The sequence below is a fragment of the Homalodisca vitripennis genome, chromosome 2 (genome assembly GCF_021130785.1).
Source record: "Homalodisca vitripennis isolate AUS2020 chromosome 2, UT_GWSS_2.1, whole genome shotgun sequence".
Taxonomy (NCBI): domain Eukaryota; kingdom Metazoa; phylum Arthropoda; class Insecta; order Hemiptera; family Cicadellidae; genus Homalodisca; species Homalodisca vitripennis.
In genome coordinates this window covers 150,631,996-150,654,433 of record NC_060208.1, presented here as the reverse complement: position 1 = coordinate 150,654,433, position 22,438 = coordinate 150,631,996, and the positions used below count along the sequence as shown (strand labels likewise).

At 33.2% G+C, this 22,438-nt stretch overlaps 1 protein-coding gene across 1 annotated transcript in view; it reads right to left on the bottom strand.

Annotated features, from left to right (window-relative positions):
- The window catches only part of LOC124355850, a 66,290-nt gene that overhangs the window by 34,141 nt on the left and 9,711 nt on the right, over positions 1-22,438 (bottom strand). Inside the window, exon 2 of the mRNA XM_046807004.1 lies at positions 18,814-18,919. Coding sequence (XP_046662960.1) covers positions 18,814-18,919 — 106 coding nt within the window. The remainder of the gene's footprint in view (positions 1-18,813; positions 18,920-22,438) is intronic.

Here is a 22,438-nt window from a genome sequence, read left to right as displayed (position 1 = left end):
ACGTTTGGCCTACAGTAGTGAAAACGGAATGAACAAATTTTTCGGTGTGGGGGCACCGAGTCGATCCGTAATGCGCCATAACACTGGTCGAACTGATACTCGAGCCGAGCCGAGCCGAGCCGCACGGCAAGCAGTGGCGTATCCGGCTCGGCTCGCCTGAATTTTGAAACTCGGCTCGGCTATTTATTGTCCATACACTGACGGATTTGGTCCACTTTATAGGCGAGGTCCGAGCCCATGGGCTCGCGAGCCAGACATCGCAGGGTGTATTGGGGCCCTTTGACAGTTAAGTCCTACGCTGACACCCGGTGGAACTAATTGTCCTACTTTTCAAAACTGACTTGGCCGTGCATTAGTATCTGTATCCTGCCACTTATTCTTTATTGCTGGTCAGTGATCCTTTCCAGCTACCACTATTTGACACTGCACCACTGCTAAAGCAGTAAAATATTGAACTACAGTTCACTCAAGCTATCATATATGAAATTGGATTTTACTAATTGGGATTATAACTAAAACTAAAAAAACCGGAAAAAAAATTTTTCCATATAGCATTTATGGTTACTCATATCTGATTAAATTTGGCATTGTCCTAATGATCCATAAACATCTACCAAGTATGATTGGTATTAGTTATTCCTTACTCTTGGGACTATCGTTTAGTATAAATACTGTAATATGGCCAGTAGACACGTTGCTCGTAGTAACACGTTAATTGAAAATGGATGGTTTTATTGTTTTATTAACATTGTTAATAGTTAAAATGAACCATTTAATTACCTTATCCTAAATACATCATGTTTTAAAAGTTGTACCAAATTAAGTTAAATAGATACCTTTACGAAGACAAAATATTTAATTATTATTTAGTGGCTCTTGGCTTATATAATCCAAACAGTAAACGAAACATCTGCCTACAGGAGACATACTTGCGTACATAATAGTGACCTTATGCAGCTAACGATTGGTTGTAAATATGACTCCACAAACAGGAATTCAGATGATAGAAAAGGCTAAAGAATTTGTCTAGTTTCATTCAAGACGTCCAATTGCTATTCATCGCTATATAAACCGCTGCGACAAAGTTTAACGTTAGTTCAAATAGTGATCCCGGAACGACAGGAGATAATATGTTTAATTACTATCAGTTATAAGTGACTTTGAACGCTCCAAATTCGTAAATTTATTCTTAAACCCTATTAGTTTTATTCCCATTTAAAATAAACCGTTGACAGTTAAACCTTTTAAAATTTTGAGTTTAGTTATTAAAAAACACACACACAAATGCTGTAAGGGTTTTGAAATATACACGATTACAACGCATGTTAGAAATATGAATACTTCTGATTCAAGTGAATTATATATTCGACGCCAATGTTGAGATTTCCTTATTTCTACAACCAAGGAAATATGTCTTAAAGTGTATACTTACGGCAATCGTAAATTATTCCAGACTTATTACATGTTGTGCCCTAGTTAATATTGCTTTGTTTCCTTGAACAAGGTACATACAAACTCCTGAGAAGCCTACTTCTATCAAAAGTCAAATAAACTATGCGTTTTATAACAGTCTTTAATAAAAGTTATACAGTACATTCCTTTTATGTCTGCATACAGTACTCACCATGCAGACTCAATATTTACTAAAGTGTACAGTTAAAAGTTTTCTTTTAATAAATCTTTTAGTTTGCTTATCTAAATATTTGTCTTACTTGTGCGCAACAGTGGTTGGAAAAAAGTTTGAAATAAGAATTGTTGTTATTATCAAGCTTACTCTATGCTTTCACAACTAAATGTAAGGAAATTAAAATTAGTCATCAAATTAATTTCATATATGATTGTGCTACTATAAAACAATGTTTACACAGAACAATTGACTAAAGTCAACAGGCTCTTATACTATTATATACATGTCTTGTGCATTCTTACGATATTTTAATCGTTGTTTTCCTAGTCGGAGCGAAAACGTATCCAATAAAGTAAAGACCATTATAATCGTTACAGCCATTCTTAAGTTAGAAATGGCGTAACTAACCTGCTTTTATTTTATGTATATAATTTTGTTTAATTCTTTCTGCAGCTGTCTTATTTAGTGTACTGAAACATATTCATCCAGATGTAGAGTTTAGATCTCGAAACATCCATTCAAGTGTTACAGAGTGAGTACGACCAATGAATACAAACCTTATAAGGTTTGTATTCATTGGTACGACGACCTTGTCAACCCCTCGTCAAAAGAAACCCGTGAGTCGGACAGTGGGTCCCAGGCCCGGACCGTGGACACACTGTCCACCCCTCAAGAAGTAGGTAAGAAATGCTTCCGACGGTTTTATGACGTGGACCTTCAGTCCGTTTACCGTGAGTGAGTTGCTGAACTGTGAGCAATTATGTACTATACCGTGTTAGTTTGCGCCATTCGTTGTCACTACGAGACAACACCGCCCTGGACAGTCCGGCGATTTTCGCGTTAAAATAAGCAGTTGGTGGTTACGGTAAATTAACAAAACCTGCTCAATTTCATCTGTGTTAAAAACTTAAACGTTTTAAATTGTGCTTTACAAAACTGCATGTTCAAGATAATGACTGAGAGCTCCATAACGTGACCAATGCCTAATGTTGTGGACCATTCGAATAAAATTTAAGTAGTAATGTAATGACAATTTTATTTGAATGTTATTCTAACATTCCTAAAATTATATTTTGAATTCAGAACACTTGGAACTATCTTTTATAAACGTTTGGGCTTAATCGGGTCACAAGTTTCACGATGTATGAGGAATTTTCAAAGTTGCAGTTGGGCGAAAAACGCCAAAGACCGGTATTTTTTTCGTTATTATTATATAAAAAACTGAAAGTTGTTTGATATGTCGGAACACAGAAATAAACAAACAAAATTGCAATATAACTCTCGTTATTATAGCTTTATTAATTATTACTATGTGATCAACTTTCAAACTCGGATATCTATACATTTTGATCCGAGAATAGACATCAAAATTTAGTTTTGCTCTTAATTAGGGATTTAAACTTATATATTTTGTTCTATTTTTTGTCTATATTATAATTGACAGAAAATTGGTATTATCTCTGTAAAAGCTTCCTGGTGATTGGTGGTATAGTGGTTTTACTGTAAACTTTATACAGTCTGACCTAATCTTTGCCCGCCTTTTATCAGTTTAGAAGTACTAAAAAATTCCGATGTTAGGACCTAATATTTCAAAAACGTCATGGGGGAGGGCCCCCGGATGCCCCTACTGAATTTGGGATTTCCCCGAAGGTCTATGTGTGCTACTGATAACAACACATTTATAGGTTTAACGTAGCAATACAATATTTGATTGATGGTTTGTCTAGACTGACAGCTACAAAATGAACCACAAAAACAAAGTGGAAGTGATTTTGCTATAGTATAATGAAATTGAACAGTTATGATTGAACAGAATACTCACTATTGTAGAATGTGCAACGTTTATGCTTTGTACAGATGCGTTATTCTAGATTTTGTTGCAGGTAACTTAATTTGATTTTATTAGTATACATTAATAATTTAAAATGTATGTGTATCATATTGTGAATGTTATTACTGATTTTATATACCTACTCTTGAAAACGTGCAGAATTGATGGCGATATTATGACTACTTGAAAATTTACTTTAAAATAAAATATGTGTTTAAAGTATATTCAAATAAGTCATAATTATGTGTATAAGTTTGCTGCATACGTTAAAACAAATGTGGTTGTCTATCTTAGTGACTATACCTGCAGCAGCCATTTTTTTTTTTTCAAATAGACTAATAGATTAATTTTTTAAGAGGTTAAATGTAAGAAAGGACCATGTGGTCCTAATTTCGCCTCAATAAAGAAGTGTTTCTTTCTTTCTTTCTTTTTTCTTTTATAGACTAACAACACCTGATCGGTAGTAGTCTGTTTCTGACACTGGCTGAGGTAGTTTCTTCGAAGAGAGAGCAAGGCTCTTAATCTTTATCTGATTACGCTGCACGGTGACCGGAGAAATCTTCTGTGTATGTCTGAGTGGAAACAGTTTTACTAATCAGAGTATCTACTCCTTTATTTGATCAAGCTTTCGCAAGGAAGCACAATTCAAAGCAGGTGATTAAGTGATCTTACTACCTTAGCTACCACAAGGTGATGGGAAGTAGTTTTTTGAAACTGAAACATCACCATTTAGAAACTTAGTCTAGCAATGGAGAAGATACTCCGACTAGTGAAGTTTGTTGGAGGTTTATTCGTCTCTTCAGACACAGATAGACAGGACATTTCAGCTGTCACCAAGTCGCAGCGTACTCAGATAAATATTTACAACTTGTCTTCGAGCAGTATCTCCAGCCAGAGTAGTAGATTAAACTTTACGACTGGTAAACTTCCTGGCTAAGAAGATCTTGATATATTACATCATGTTCTAGCTCTTAATGGATCACCTAATTCTTGAGGCTAAACTCTGATTACTCTGACGTATAACATGGCCGTTAATATCCATAGTAGTATTATTATATATATATATATATATATATATATATATATATATATATATATATATATATATTTGTGTGTGTGTGTGTGTGTGTGTGTGTGTGTGTGTGTGTGTGTGGGGGGGGGGGGTGTAATGGTAGCACATTCACCCGGCAAGTGAGAAATCCGGGTTCGACTCCCGGTGGAGCAGGTACTTTTTGTGATTCAATATTAATTGAAATTAAATAAGGCTATTGCCATTTATACAATTTAATGTAAATAAAAGTCGTTTGACAGGTATTTGGTCTTCCGATCATATGTTCGTTTGCTTATTTAAACGCATATGTGACGGATACGGCCAAATACAAAATAATTGAATCGGAAAAAGTAAGCGCTCTGTGGTGTAGGCCTAATGGTAGCACATTCACCCGGCAAGTGAGAGATCCGGGTTCGACTCCCGGCGGAGTAAGTACTTTTTGTGATTCAATGTTAATTGAAATTATTGAAATTACATATATATATATATATATATATATATATATAAGTATTATAACATATTCTAATCATTACTTGATTTCTTTTTATCTAATAAGTTACTTCTTCTGTTTCAGAGGAATTCTTTGAGATGAAGATTGTTTTCATTGTAACAGGTTAAAACAATGAAATTATTGCTCATAATATGGCTGTGGTTTTAAAACAAGGCATCATTTGTTTAACAATCATGTATTCTTATAAGGCGTGCTTTTGCGCAATCAGCACTAATAATGAAGATGAAACCATTAACACGGCGAAGAAGATCAGTGATTTTGTGTTACATGCTACAAATAAATACTTTAACCGAAAACTGTTTGCAAATGTTATCATGCCGAAGGAAAGGGATGGCATATTCTTGGTGATGGACAGCATTTTAAAGAGGATCTCCAATCAATGGATTGTTGTTACAAATGAAACTTATTGCTGTGACATTGTAAACTGGAATTTTCCATTTAATAAGCCACCAGTGATTAGGTACCATCCAGATGTTTATATCATCCCGTTTTATGAATATGATACTTTTGTAGTTCAAATTAATAGGATGCAAAAAGACGATTACTTCAATCCTAGAGCTATCTTCATTTTAGTTATGTTGATCAAACATTGTGAAGTAGTATATGATGAAATGAAAATTGCTCAGATATTTAATACAATGTGGTCAAGAAATGCATTGACAGTAAATATTGTTTTGTTTTCAAAATGTGATCACACATATTTTACAATAATCAACGCACAGCCATTCTCTTCTGAAAACCCTTGTCGTACAGTTCAGAGTAAAGGGCTCCAGTATTTTCAGAGAAACTCAGGAGAAAAGGAATCCAATAGAAACTTTGTTCAATATGAGACCGAAGACTTTAATGGATGCAATTTTCAGGCGGGCACACTACCCTGTATGCCGTACGTCATTGGAAAACATATTGGCGCTAAAAATGAAACTCGCTATGAACTTTCCGGAGGCATTGATATAGAATTCATGCGCGTACTTTCAATGAAACTAAACTTTACATACACATTTTGTAAACTTATCAGTAATGGACCAGATGCTTGGTTTAAAAGACTACCTAATGGAAAAGTGATAGGTCTTTTACAAGATGTACTGGAACATAAAGTTGATATTGTGTTTGGTGGAATAATTCCAAATCATGTGACTTATAATCATTACCAATATTCTCCCAGTTACAAGTTTTCTTCGCTCAGTTGGTATGTCGCTGACCCAAGTATTGCACCTGAGTGGAAAATAATTTTTCAAGTTTTTGCCGTCGAAATTTGGGGTTTACTCGTCTTTGTCTATTTAACAGTTTGTTTGTTGTATTGGGTTTTGGAACACTTCAAATTCTTTAGATCTAACCAAAATTTCACCCTGAAATTTAACAACATTCATTTTGTCCATCTTTTAAGTATCGCATTAGGGGCTTCCTCTACTTTAAACCCAAAACATGTCTATTTAAGACTACTGTTTTTCTTCTGGGCAATATTCTCTTTCCATGTGTACACAGCTTATACATCAGCGTTGTTTGGCCTCATGACTCATCCTCCCCTCGAAAAAGAAATTACAAACATTCAAGACCTTAAGGATTTACATTTGAAGGTCGGGGTGGAAGAAATATACTTGTCTTTATTTGAGAAATCTGAAATCGATGGCATTACCAGATCAGTCTTGGATAATCATTTTGACTGTCCCTCCGTAGAATTTTGTCTTGATCAGCTGGTCAGGCACCGAAATTGCAGTGTGATGGGGAAAAAAGAAATAATAGAAAGCACTATCAATCTAAAGCTTTCAAAAGTTCATCAACTCACAGACAACATGATATCTCATAGTATTAACTTCCTAACAAGCAAGGGACATCCACTTGGAAAAGGTCTCGACAAACTGTTGCTTGAGACTTTGGAATCAGGTTTGCTGAACAAATTTGAGTCAGACATTCGATTGCTTGATCATGATCAGCCTGTTAAAGTGGAATCTGGAGAAAACAAAAAACCTTTAAGTATTGGAGACTTGCAAGGAGCTTTTGGTATATTAATGAACGGACTGATCATTGCTATTCTGGTTTTTGTTGGAGAAATATTTTTTAATTTAGTAGGATCCACCAGATAAAATTAACGTTTAATATCCTACATATATTTCTGATGGTTTTGTAATATTTATTCATGATACCATGTAAACATTATACAAGCACTACTTCTACTTGCCTGTTGGCGAGTATATTCATTCTTGGGCCCATCACTCTGGTGAGATATCCTAATTATATTTCACTGTCGTGTTATTTTGTGTGTAAATTAATGTGTTTGATGTACAACATTTCATGGCTGTTAACACAAGTGAAGAGATAAAATACTAAACACGTTAAAAATTATATGAATTATTTAATAAATAGATAATCTATTTGACACCATTCATCTTAGAGCAGCCCGTACGATATTAGTCATGTTGCCTATGGTGCGTAAAGCATTTCCTCCTGAAGGAAGGAAAAAACATTAATATTGCCTGTGATGTAATCGAGAATGTAGCAGGTTACGTAGTTAGATCACTTGCATATAAAATCATCTGTGAGCGATGTGTCAATCTATGACTAGTAGGCTTAATCCATCCCAGAAACATAGTTTGATTCATTGTAAAACAGGGGAACTGATACAACCATCTCAAGATGTAACTAAACTCTGCTTGCTTTGTGAAACTACTGTCAAGTATTTAGTTGAAATTGGTTCCATATCATCAAAAACATTTATGACAAACTAGTTGTGCTCAGAAAATGTGTTGGCGCCAATTTGTTCACTGGCGAGCATTATTTAGATCCGGAATAGGAACAAAATCATTTGATTCTGATTATAAAGGCTATTTCCAGAAATTATTTTACCGTAAGGTTGTACCACTACATAAATTGAGTCAACGAAGGTTAATACAATAAAAATTTAAGATCTTTGTAGGACAGTAAGGTTTAAATATTTAATACAGTGAATTTATGTAGCCTATTGTATTTTTCACAAAACCATTTGTTATCTCAAATGTATTTTAACAAAAATTACGCCTTATTTTGTTATATCTATCATGTATTGGGATTACAAATTGTTTTGTGTGCTATATCTGTATTGTTTGGTAGCCGATTTTGTGTATATTTTCAAATAAATACTTATCATTGATAATACAATTCGTATTATTTACCTTCCTGATATAAATTTCTCATGGAAATTAAACTCTGTACTGTAGTTTAATATTATGAAAATATATTAAAAAAACTTAAGAAGGCAATGAAAACCTTTTCAGAACTGCGCAACCCGGCTGGTGACAACGCTTGGGGCAGCGGGATTTAGGGATTATAGAGCCGTATCTCCAATCTACTGTAACATTCAAAGTAACTGAGCTACTTAAAAAATAAAATATGATCTGTAAAATTAAACTCTAGTTCAAACTCTCTCGCTCATATTTAGTGTCTACCCTAAACATGAAAAACTCACAGAACAACTTTTTCATTTTACAATCATAAATTTAATTGAAAACACTAACTTTGTTCCATTGTTTTTACACTTTAAAATTTATAATTAATAACACTGTTAAACTGTCATCATCCTAAAGTAATCCTTTTTCATTGAGTGAAAAATCAAAGCAATCGATAAGTGTTAAGTATTTGAAACAACAGTGTAATTTAAATACGTGCACTGAGATTTCAGTGTATCTTTTGAGCTGCTCGGGCTTCTTATACCGATCCAAGATGGCGGACCCGGCTTTAAGTCTTATAATGTGCGGGGTGCACGCAATGCCCTGTTTATGTTATTCTGTGATAGCTGATCTCAATATCGGTTGGAATAAACAAATATTATTAGCTGTTAACGTAAACAAATATACGTACATCTCAACTGATTCACTTGTTTTGCAATAAACACATAGATCAAACAGACAGTATGTGACTATCACGCCTAGCGTCTAGCGGGTAGTCAGCAGCGAACAACAGCACCGTCTCTAATGTCATCAGACTATTGCACATACTTTTGTTAACACGTGTAAAATTACTTAATCACACAAATATATTTAAATATTTTCTTTAAACGTGTATTGATAGCAGTAATAAACTTTGAAAATCATAAAGTTGTATTTACCTTATAACGTCTTTTTATCTACCCTACTAATATTATGAATAAAGATATTTTGATGGCTTAATTACTTTAGTCACGTAGCAATCACCGGAATTCACGAATCTAGGTGGTAAAAATTTGTAAATGACTGATTATCAATGAATTTTTAATTTACTACATACTTTAAATCCTTCATTATTGTAAAATAATACATATGTATTACAATTTAGAGTCAAAGATTATGGTTGCTCTTATCGTTCGGTTTAGTTATCTACATAAAAATACATTACAGATCTACATTAAAGTTATCTACATAAAAATACATTACAAACGATACACGACAAGGCAATTTTGTAAATTCGAAATTTGGATTAACTAAAACATTATAAATACAAAAATATGTCGTTTTATACCTAACATTAAAATGGGTTTTTAAACTGAGCAAATTTCACATTTAACATTTGGCCACTGTGTTACAGTTTCAAAGTAGCGGCCAAAACAGTTTTATTTTGTTTTCTCAAAAAATACAGATCAAAGCGAAAGGTATTAAAATTGAAAAGTTTCCATAAAACAATAATGTATAAAAGCCAACAGTAGTACAGGTATTCATTCTTAGATCTGGGTCATGATTATACTAAAATCTAAGTTTTCCGGCTCATACCTCAGCGAAACATCGCTGAGACAATTGCATTCTTGAAAACTTCAACCTCGCTGTAAAGAGTCACCTTCAATTAGTTTTGGCTGAAATCTAGATCGATGTGATAATTTGAAAACAATATGATATCAAAATAACAATCATATATCATTGGATATTTTTCACTTTGTGAAATAGTAATCTGTATAAAACCACCACTGGATTCAGTAAGTAAACGACGTGGTATAGAATTTTAGGATTATTATGAGACATTTAATGGAGAACGATATAGTAATTTTATTTGTAACGAACCACCAAACGAACCGTCGCAGAGTAATAAGGTACCCACTTATTCACTTATTACTCTGTGGTACCGTCACATATTCCTCAAGAAGTGAGGTAAAGAATTTGGTTGTTCAATATGGTGCATCTGCGCACTTTTCTGACGATATAAAAACACGCTTGATCATAATTATGTATCCTCAATGGATAGGTAGAAGAGGACCGGTGTACACTTCAAAAGTATGACAGTAGTACGGCAGTCTGGTAGACTTCAGATCTTACTGTAACAGGTTACGGCAGATTATGACTACAAAGAGAGAAGACACGATGAGAATAATCAGAAATACTGTAGTTCCCATGTATAAACAAGAAGTTAATACATTTTAATGTGGAGCTTGAAATAGAAATTAATCTTAGCTTACAGAATCCTGGTAGGCACTTTGAACATTCATAATCATTGCAATATATTATCCATGAAATAACTTAAAAGTATAGCTGAAATTGTTCTAGCTGATAATGGTTATAACTAAAGTAATTTAAAATGTTCTTTATTAAGACTTTGTGAGGGTATGTACGTTGAGCGCGTTCTTATGATGTTTTCCATAACATAACAAAAAAAAACACCGTATCAAAGTTTCTGAAATCATTAAAATAGTTTTTATGAAATAGTTTACACTTTCATATTTTACGAATGGGCGCTGTTGCACGCTGATGCGTGTGTCTAATGATTTCCAAAATATACCTCGCAACTTTTTTAAATAATTACAATGTCAACACAATGGATCATTTACAATGAATTCTCCTTAACTTTTAGATGTTATTTGGTAACCATTTCCCAATTTAATTTGTACTTTAATTCTTTAAAGAAAACAGAAATGGGTACTGTTAATGGCTCCCATTTTGTAAACATTAAATTTAAAAATTGCTCAGTTTGAAAATACGTTTAATTTAAGGCATACCTTTGCATTTTAAACTGTTTAGTTCATAAAAATTTTGATTTTGTCCCCCATTTCGAAAAGCATAAAGGTGAAAACGTAAAGCAAATTTTAAACGTTTAACTTAAAACGAGCTTTAAAATTGTGTAGGCTTTCACTTGAACTATATTTGCATAGACTTTTCGAGATTCAAACCAATGATCCTTCATTCCAGTTACACCCTGTAAATTGAAATAGTTAAAACTGCTTTTAACACTTAGCTGATTATTTATTTAACGGGTTTACAGTTTATTTGGTGGTTCTACTCCATAATGAAAATTGCATCAACAAATCATGTGTACTTCCTTGCAAATAGTACTGTATATACTTAGCTATAATGCAATTATTATCTTAGGAATTAACAACATAAATATTTTTTTAGAGTTTTTATGGCGATGGATCATTTGAAAGGATAACATGATTTCAGCCAGCGTGATGTGTAATAAAAATAGAACACTAATTTTTGAACATTGAATTAGCCTCCTTCTCAGGTGTCAAAAACATAAAGTTAAACACGCATAAAAACTTCAAACATATATAAAAAATGAGGCGATGAATTTGCCACTCACAAATTAAAAATCTTGTATATCAAAAAATCAAGCATTCAGCTGATTAGTACATCAGCATAGCATTAAGTCCAGGCTGGTGAGAGTGAACCCAGACGATGCCACTTCGCAGATCTAAGAGCACTACACAGCACGTGACTCACACATCAGAGAAAGTAAAACATTGGGGGAAAACTCAATGTCGAGACTACCTCTTATCGCGGTGCGTCATAAGAGAACACTAAGGCGATAGTCTGGAGGGAGAAGGAGGTAAAGGCCAAAACCTTCGGCCTTTCGTTTTTGTTGTGTATGTCAAAGTGATGGTGTATATACAAATCATATTGACTAACGTTTGTTAGAGTGTTACAACTTTTTAGATTTCCTAGTTAATTTTTTAATAATGATAGACGAAGGTTGACTTTAGCGATTGATCTGTTAAGGTGGACAGGAGGTCCACAATTGAGATGAGACAATGAGAACCTTTCTTCATACAGATTGCACTTGATTTTGTCGTATACGTGTCTTTGATATCGAAATAAATATAAAGAGTTCGTTTTGAGCTTTTTTTTTGAGTCCGTTACCGATTTTTTATGGATTTCTTCTGACGGACATTGAACCCTATTCTATGAGTCAAGTCTGTGTCAATGTCAGATTTCAGCGGAAGTTGAAATAGAGCTGAACTTAACACTCACATCGAATCAACCAATAACATGCGTATTTGTATAGACTTATATTACAACAAACACTTTGTTCTGTTATCGCATTTGAAATTGTTATTTTCAGCAATAAAACTTTCTTATTCATTATTTGTGTTGCATTTTTAATGGTACATATTAAGTTTTAATATTTTAACAAATTCAACGAAATTAATGCCGATGCATCTGTTTGAAATACCGATTATGTGTTTCAACCGTGTATGTTACTATGTTAGTCGTTTTATGAACGTTCTTATCAAATCTCGTTGATCTGTATGATTATGATAAGGTATGTTTTAGCTCATATTGTTAGCTGTTACATCTTAGCTATCATGTTTAAGCATACATATATTGAAAGTAAATGAATATTTATAGTAATCACTACGCATTCATAGGTTTAGTGAAGAAATATGAAAGTTTGGACTGCAATTTACCTAAATGTTTATTGATAGTAACAATAAACTCCATCTAATGCGTCTTAAAAACAAAATGGAGGTGATCTGACACGATAAAAAGTTAATGGATTAGAAGAAACGCACACAATGCCTGTCAACTTGTAATATTTTTTACATAGCATTGTTACTCAATATTTGCTTGCAAGTAACTTTATTTATTGTACTCGTAGTTAAGAACATTTTCATTGCATATTCGGAAATGTTCTAGTGATTAACTACAGCACATTTGTGAAATATATGCCAAATTCCGCTCTTAAAAGCATTTGTAGCAGGTTTGTACAACATTTATGACAGGGATGGTATAGACAAAAACATATGTTTAGTACTGTTTCTGGTCTAATGATTAATCTAATATTACGTATTTTGTTATTATTTATCATCTCATTTCATTAAGCTTCATGTCGATAATGACTAATTTACACAAATTATAAAACATAGGCATTTTTGCTTATTTGAAATTTAGATCCACATTATACTAAACTTTTATTAACTGATACACATGAGTAAATTAGGTGGTATTACTATATTTTCAAAGACAATTTGTGTAAAAGGTTATTGGCACTGAAATGGTAAACATTTGTTTTAGTGATGCAAACTACAATAACGGAAATTACATTAGTCTAAAACCAAGATTCATTCATTTACACCTATAGGTTGCTTTATAAATCATTTAATATAAATTAATACATTTTTTCTAAAAAACGATTGTAATTATGTTCATTAGGTCAATACATTACAACAATACCTCAGTATAGTCTGGCTGAAAGTTAGAAAATACAATTTTAGCCTTTTCACGATGTATAGTGAATTTTATTACAACACATTGGTAGCATATGAACTGATTCTAACTTGCTGATGTCCTAATATAAGTTAATGTCGTAGTCTTACGAGTCTTACGATGACTCCTCGAACCATGTTCACTTCTTACTTTATTATCTGGGTTGATACGGGTAAAACTAGCTAGTTTAACCCGTATCAACGTAGTATAATAGCCATATGGGGACAGGAATATGATGACTCCTCGTACAGGTGTTTATTTTTCACTATTTTGTACGGACTGATACTGGTTAAGCTACACTCACTTTAACGCTTTATTTTGAGTCGTACAATTATAGAAGATATCTTATTTTAAAGATGTAATGAAAAATGCAACCAAAATGTTCTTATGGGACTAAAATTAAGATGTCAACCATTACTAACAGGTTCTTAATAAAACAGTTTGACTCAAGTATATTTAAATTATTTTTAATTGACATGCGTTTTAATTCAAATGAGAAAACTTGATTTAAGACGTATCCTATATTCAAGTATCCTGCCCTGCATTAACGCACATTATTTTTAATAAAACTTGTATCAAACTTATTAAATGTCAAACAATAATCTTTTTTAATAACGAAGCGTTATTTTTAATCTGCAATTATGTTTTAGAAAAGGCTTATTTAACAATGGAATGTTACGACAGATAAAATTCAATCTATTGTTAACGCATAGGGTGAGTTAAATATAATATGCACAACGAAGGGATTGGATTGAGTTTTTCATGTATCTTAAAAAATGTAAATGTCTCGCTTCGCTAGGTGTTACTATGTTATTATGTAAGCCTAATGAGTATCTTATGGGCTGATCCCGGTTCCTACTGGTTACTATAAACATGATTTTGTCTATTCCTTGATTTTATTCCTAATTTTGTCATTTTCCTGGAAACAACTAGTAACTATAGTTAAAGAATTGAAACTGACAAAGCTTTCTACCTTTTACAGGCATACTCAAAATAATTCACACTTCATAATTCAGGCTGTTGGGTAATACAGGGTGATTCGCGAAGATATGCAGAAATATACAATTTCTTAGGAATTTAATTTTTTTAATGGGTAATTAACAAAGTTATTGACAGTCAAATGTAAAAGGCGTGTTGTACTGTTATGAATAAACATTAATTTAATCAAACATATATTAGCTTTTTTGTACTTTATTTACACCATTTTGTTCAGAATAAAATTTTCTACAACTATAATTAAAAAATGGTATATGTATCTTGGTGAAATAACAAATTTATTGCTGCCCAAACATTAAAAAATGTTTCTTCCCTCCATTTTTTGCATTTGATACTGATTTTCTAAAATTCTTAACCTACTGTTCTGGGACCTCTTTTATTCATTATCATAAACCGTACGATATGATTGAGTTTTCCTTTTAATCTACATTACCAGAATTTCAGGAAGATCTCATTTTAAAAAGTGAGCTGGAATCCAAGCGAAATCTTTCGCTAGCCGTAACGCGCTAAAGAAGCATTTCCGGATCCATGTTTATATACACTGTTTTCATTATTTTTATATGTAGAATGAGAGCTCCCGCAGTTTCTTCATATCTTCGTGAATCACTCTGTATTATAAGTTTAACAAAACAAATATACAACAAAGAGCTAACAGTGTGACAGTTCGATTGTGTTTGCTTTAATTCCCCTATGTTTCTTTAATCGATTTTTTTGTTTCAGTGACACATATCTGGATATGTATTAAATTATTCCTCATTCATAACTGGCAATGGATTTACAAACATGCGTAGTGTTTTTGGTACTTATTTACTCTCAAAAGGAATGTTACTGTGGGATAAGTATTAACAACGAAAGTGTAATCAACAACTTGGCAAATAAGTTCAGTGACTTTATTTTATATGTCGGAAGGAAGTACTTTAACCCAAAACCATTTGCCAATGTTGTAATTCCGAGAGAAAGAGACGATATATTTTTTGTGATGGACAGCGTTTTAAAGAAGATCTCCAATCATTGGTTAGTTATCACAAATGAAACTTATTGTTGTGGTGTTGGAGACTGGTTGTATGCATACAACACACCTGCAGTTCATATGATTGGATAGTATCCAACCGTTTATATCCTTCCAGTTTCTGATAGTTTTGTAGTTCAAATGAAGCGGATGGGGAAAGATGACTATTTCAATCCTAGAGCAATTTTCATTTTAGTTTTCTTGACTGATCATTGTAGAGACCCAAGTGATGAATTAAAACATGCTAATATTTTCAACATCATGTGGTCACGAAATATATTAACAGTAAACCTTTTCATTTTGTCCAAATGTGACCACAAATTTACAATAGTCAACGCACAGCCATTCACTTCCGCAAACCGTTGTCGTACAGTCGAGAGTAAAGGACTCAAGTATTTTCAGGAAGACTCACGAGAAAAGGAATACAACAGCAACTTTGTTCAATATGAAGTCGATAGCTTTAACGGGTGTAATTTTTGGGCAGGTACAATACCTTCTGCACCTTATGTCATGGGAAAACACATAGGCGCTACAAATGAAACACGTTACGAATTTTTGGGAGGTATTGATATAGAATTCCTGCGTATACTCTCAAGAAAACTAAATTTTATGTACACTTTTCGTAATGTTATCAGTAGTGGATCAGATGCTTGGTATAAAAAACTACCCAATGGAAAAGTGATAGGCCTTTCACAAGATTTATCGGAATACAAAATTGATATTCTATTTGGTGGGTTATTTCCAAATTATAGGACTTACTACCAACAACAATTTTCTTCTAGTTATAAGTTTTCTTCACTCAGTTGGTACGTCACTGACCCAAGAGTTGCACCAGAGTGGAAAATAATGTTTCGTGTCTTCTCCATCGAAATTTGGGGTTTACTTGGCTTTGTCTATTTAACAGTTTGCATGTTATACTGGTTTCTAGAACACTTCAGAACGTTAGTTTTAAACTCATATTTTACTCTTAAATTTAACAAAACTCGTTTTGTCTATCTTTTCAGTATTGGATTAGGAATCTCCTCCAATTTAAATCCAAAACAAGTTTATTTAAGGTTACTATTTGTCTTCTGGGCATTATACTCTTTTCATTTGTATACAGCTTATACATCAGTGTTGTTTGCCCTCATGACTGAGCCGCCACTTGAAAAAGAAATTGCAAACATTCATGACCTTAAAAATTCGGGATTGAAGACTGGCTTTGAAGGGATATACTTACAATTATTAGATCTTCCTGGAATTGATAGCATTGCCAGATCAGTTTTGGATAATCGTTTTGAGTGCTCTTGCATTGAAGTTTGTCTTCAACAGCTTGTCAGACACCGAAATTTTAGTGTGTTAGGTAAGAAAGAAAAAATAGAAAACATTATTGACTTAAAATTTTCTAAAATTCATAAAATTCCTGACAGTCTAATGTCTTTCAGTGTTAGCTTCATAACAAGCAAGGGTCATCCAATGGGAAAAGGAATAAACAAACTGTTGCGTTTAACTTTGGAATCGGGTTTGTTCAACAAATTTGAATCTGATGTTAGATGGTTTAATCTCAAGCAATATTTTAAAGTGAAATCCGAAAACAGCCAACCTTTAAGCATTGGAGATCTGCAAGGAGCTTTTGGAATTTTTCTAAATGGAATGATCATTTCTCTCCTCTTTTTCGTAGGAGAAATATTTCTCATTTTTTTAGTAGAACAATTACCATATGATGTTAATATATATTTCTAATTAACCGTGTATCAGTTATGCAATACTCTAAAACATACATAAACTGCGAGTTCAATTTTAAGCCTATTCTACAAATAAGAGTAATCCGATTTTAACATGTCAATATTATTTTTATTCGTCCATAACTTTAATTTGTATACCGTGCATTGTATATTTCCAACGAGTACAGAAACATTACTTGTCAATTTTACTACATTTCTTCATTTTTAATTGTTTTTACTGTATGTTCGTTTATTGTAATGTAAGATTCAATTAATGTTAAAAAATTTAATATCTGTGTGGGTTTTCTCTCTTTTTTATCTGAACATTTCTATCAGTAAAATAGTGTAGTCATCAGTTTGAGGACCGTGTATATTTTTATCTTATTCACACTGATTAGGGTGTTTTATACTCATTGCATCTGGACCAATTTTCGGTACGGAATTTTCAACTATAGGCTCACTGATCGTGCAGAAGTTTTCTACAAGTTTAACTTTTGTTTTATATTAATTCGAATCAATTAGTACTTTTCCCATTCACAGAGTAAACAATATCAAACACCCACCTACGGTATAAGTTTTAATTACCTACATTTTGGAACATACTGTTATGTTATTCTGCAGCAAGTGTAAATATCCTAGTCATGAATCTTCATGTAGAGAAAACCAGGGGATATGTATGGGGCTGCATATGAACCATACAATCCCACATACAGTGCATGAGAACATCAACCAAAGTTACATGTATAATGTTTGTTGCCAAATTATATTTTCCTTGATTCTAGTAATTTGTAATTTTCATTATTGTTAGGCCACTTTTTAAAGACCGTTAAAGTAGACTCAAACAACTTTTACTACATATTTATTGCATACATATAGTATATAATCCCTTCACAGGAATTGATATGTCAATAAATAAAATTGTATAAATTTTAAATCTTCAAGAATTGTTGAATAATCTTTTTAAAATTTAATTAATACTGTATTTTAAAACTCATGTTTAAGGAGGAATAATGGAAATGTGCAATTGCCAAAATAAAAACTACATAATTTATCTCGCATAGCTATAATTCGAGTAATGTTTTCTACACTTAACGTTGAGTAGACAATGCATATTCGGATTGAGTAGACAATGCATTTTCTACCCATATTTGGATACAACTTTATTGGATATAATTTTTTCAGTTTTAATATATTTAATATTTTAGTGTGTTCGGGGTATCCAAATGCACATATTATACTGTACTCCCCCTCCTTCATTTCTCCATTTTGAAAACATATTCGATTGTAATTTTATAGTTTTAATAGTGTATTTATTTACAATAAACTGATGGAGGATTTGACTGCCTAGCACAAATTGTACATGAATGATTGGTTTTATTAATAACTCATTTGTTTAATGTATTGTCAAACATTACTTTAGGATGTTATATATTTACAATAAGATTTGTAATATTAATAAATGTGGCTATATACATGACTTGCAACTCTTTATTTGCTGGTTTATGTCATATTGTTATTCCAAATGGAATCGTGGTGCACCTAATCATATTATCAACTGAAAAAGTATGCCTAATTAAAATTTCCTATCCTCCTCAGACCTATGTTTTTTTTTATCTATATACTGGGTGGTGGCGCAAAAAGGATGGTCGGATTTGAACTGCGTAGTACCAGTGGAAGGTGTGGAGGGGGGACCACTGCCGGCCGTCTGCAAGTCGGCCATTACACCCAGTTTGCCACGAGATGGCGCAGTGGACGGTCGAGCATCGTGTTTTTGCTGTGGAACAGTTTTTCAGAAATAATGAATCTTTTATTACTGTGCAACGATTGTTTCGACAACGTTTTGGTGTAGCGCGTGATGAACCCATTCCAGATCGCAGATCCATATCACGTTGGGTGACTGCATTCCGGACAACAGGGTCTGTCATGAGTGGTAAATCTACTGGGCGTCCACGTACGGCAGTTACTGGACATTGAACAATGTCCACAGAACATTGAGAATGTTAGAGCGTCAGTACTTCACAGTCCGCGTCGTTCCACCAGGCGTCGTGCTCAAACTTTAGGCCTCAGCTGTCGTTCGTTGCAGCGCATTTTAAGCCGTGAGTTACAGTTTCACCCATACAAAATTATGATCACGCAAAAGCTCTATGATCGTGATTTTGAGCACCGAAGACGATTTTGTGAAACAATGTTGGACATTTTGTACTCTAATAATGATGTTGTGCTTTTAATGTCAGATGAAGCCCATTTCCGTTTAGACGGCTATGTCAACAAACAAAACTGTAGGTATTGGGCAGCAAATAATCCCAGAGAATTGCACCAAAAGCCTCTTCATAGTGCTAAAGTAACAGTCTGGTGTGGAATGTCGAAATTGGGGATTGTTGGTCCTTACTTTTTTGAGGAGAACAACGCTACAGTCACTGTGAACTGGGAACGTTACGTTAACATGCTACGTAGCTTTTTGGGGCCGAAACTGCGAGAGTTACGTGTAAATCGAGATCGAATTCGGTTTCAACAGGACGGGACCACGGCCCACACAGCCAATGACTCCATGTGTGTCTTAAGGCGGATGTTCCCCCACCACATCATCTCGCGTTTTGGAGATGTCCACTGGCCCGCTAGATCACCTGACCTCTCAGCCTGTGATTTTTTCTTTGGGGATACCTAAAGTCAAAAGTCTACGTAAACAAGCCCCGAAACTTAATTGATCTGAAGGAGGCAATCTGTGCGGAAATTATGGCAATTCAAGAAGAAACTGTAGTGAAAGTGATGGAAAATTTCAAGGAAAGACTTGGGGAATGCATCACCGAGGAAGGACACCATCTTCCGGAAGTTATTTTCCGTACATGACTTTTGGAGGTTATTTCTTGTAATTGGGTGCCTGGGAGCATTTAGTTACGTAATTGAATAAAATTAATTTGTAAAACTGATGGAGTTATAGTTATTTAAAATCCGACCATCCTTTTTGCGCCACCCAGTATATAAAAATGAATGTTTGTGTGTTTGTTCTTTATGGAATCGTAAACTATTTAACCGACCATTATGAAAATTTGTATGTATATGTATTTTTCCACAGAGAAGGTTTATATACTATGCCCATTGATTTAATTCGCCACCAGGCAGTGCTGCAAAAGATACAAGTTTTCAAAGCGCCTGCACACTAAAAACTGCAATTACGAGACAGTTATGTATATTAAATAACCAAACACTATATTGAAGTTATGATGTATATTTGTCTTGAGATAAATTTCTGATTGAACTTAAAGTTTGAGTGTTAGACCACTTTATAATAAATTACATGTAAGTGTATGATGGCTTTAAACATACATTGATTTTCTTGATCGTGGCAACAAGGCAAACTCGATATCAGCACTGGAAATATAATTCACTTGAACCAGAAGTGCACATACACGAGCAAAGCTTACGAAAAGCGTGCGAAGCCGCAGGATACAGCTAGTTTTATGTAAAATGGTAATTCCTCCAATTTGCTTTAACAATTCTTCATGTATTAATTTAAACAAACTCTCCAATAATAATAATATAATAATATCTTATATTATTGGAGAGTTTGTTTACATTAATATATAATTTCCAATAAGAAAAGAGCTTCAAGTATGTAATATTTCATATATTGTATATACATATTTAATTAAAATTGGGCCCTAAATTATATATGATAGATAGGTAGATAGATATATTTATTGATCTTTAAACATTTACATGCAATGGATCTCGTCACAATATGATGCAATTACAATTTGCAAGTTAAAACAGATCAAGAATTACATTAATATATATATATATATATATATATATATATATATATATATTAATGTATATATACATTACATATAAACAATGGTAATTAATCGTGCAGTAACCTCATAGTTAAATCACGAGCATAATACCGTTGAATCAAAGCGATAGCTAAAAGCAATAGTTAATAAGTTAAAAAGAGTTTTTTTTAAATAAATATTAAGTTAAAAAGTTAAGTAGACTAATAGCAATGTAAAAAAAAAACAAAACATGCAACCCAGTGCAAGACATTAATTTAACTTAACATGCGAACATAAGATGGAAATATGATACTTTTAAAATGGTAACATAGGCAAAAAATAATCAAAAATAACCTACAGTTTAGGTAAAAATTAAAATACAAATGTAACTTATATCTCCTCAAACATTAACATGTTAATGTCAGAACTGTAAAATTCATCGAGTTTGTAAAAAGGTCTTTCAATAAGCCAGTCATGCATGACTTTCTTAAATCGTTTTACACTGACATTCTGAGCACTTAAATGTAGTTTGTTAGAAAGCGATATACCAACAAACTCATAGGAAAACAAGATCTTACTCAATCTTGTGTATGGTCTATTAATTAAATCTCTATTTCTAGTAATATAATTATGTACATGCTTGTTAAGCGTGAAGCTGCTAAAATTTTTCTTAACATGCAACAAAGCAAAAAGTATGTAAAGATTTACCACTGTTAATATTTTTAATTTTACAAATATAGGTCTGCAGTTAGCTCTGGGATCATTCCCATCTAAAATTCTCATGGCCTTTTTTTGTGTGATCAAAACACTGTTTACACCACTGGAGTTGCCCCAAAAGAGCAAACCATAAGCTATCGTGCTATGAAAAGATACAAAATAAACCATTCTTAAGCTATCATTTGGTATGCATTGTTTAAGGTGTCTTAGAAGGTAAATCACTCTATGCAACCTTTTACACACATAGTCAACATGAGGATTCCAGGATAGCTTTGGATCAAGTATAATTCCCAAAAGCTTCACCGTTTGGCTACTGTCATTATTTCTATGGTTACTAAAAGAAAAATAATTTTTTTTGTTTTCTCTACATTCATCAGAAACATGTTGGCTCTGTACCATTTATTCGCCTGTATAAGTAAACTATCAGTCTCTGTCTGCAAGGAAGCGATTGATAAGCGTGATGTGGCAAAAGTTGCATCATCAGCAAACATCACAGATTTCAAGCTTACACAAGAAACCAAGTCGTTTACCATAACTATGAATAGAAATGAGTCCAGCACCGACCCCTGTGGTACCCCGTACTTAACCTCAGAATATTCAGAAAACTTTCCATTTGAACAAACTGTTTGGTACCTTTCACTGAGGTATGAATTGAAAAGAGCTTGTTGACGGTCAATCACACCATACAATTCTAGTTTTTTCAGGAGTATGTCCCAATCGACAGAGTCAAAGGCCTTTGATAGGTCACACAAGATGGCATCAGTGGATAATCCCACTTCAAGGTTAGAATGGATGAAGGATAT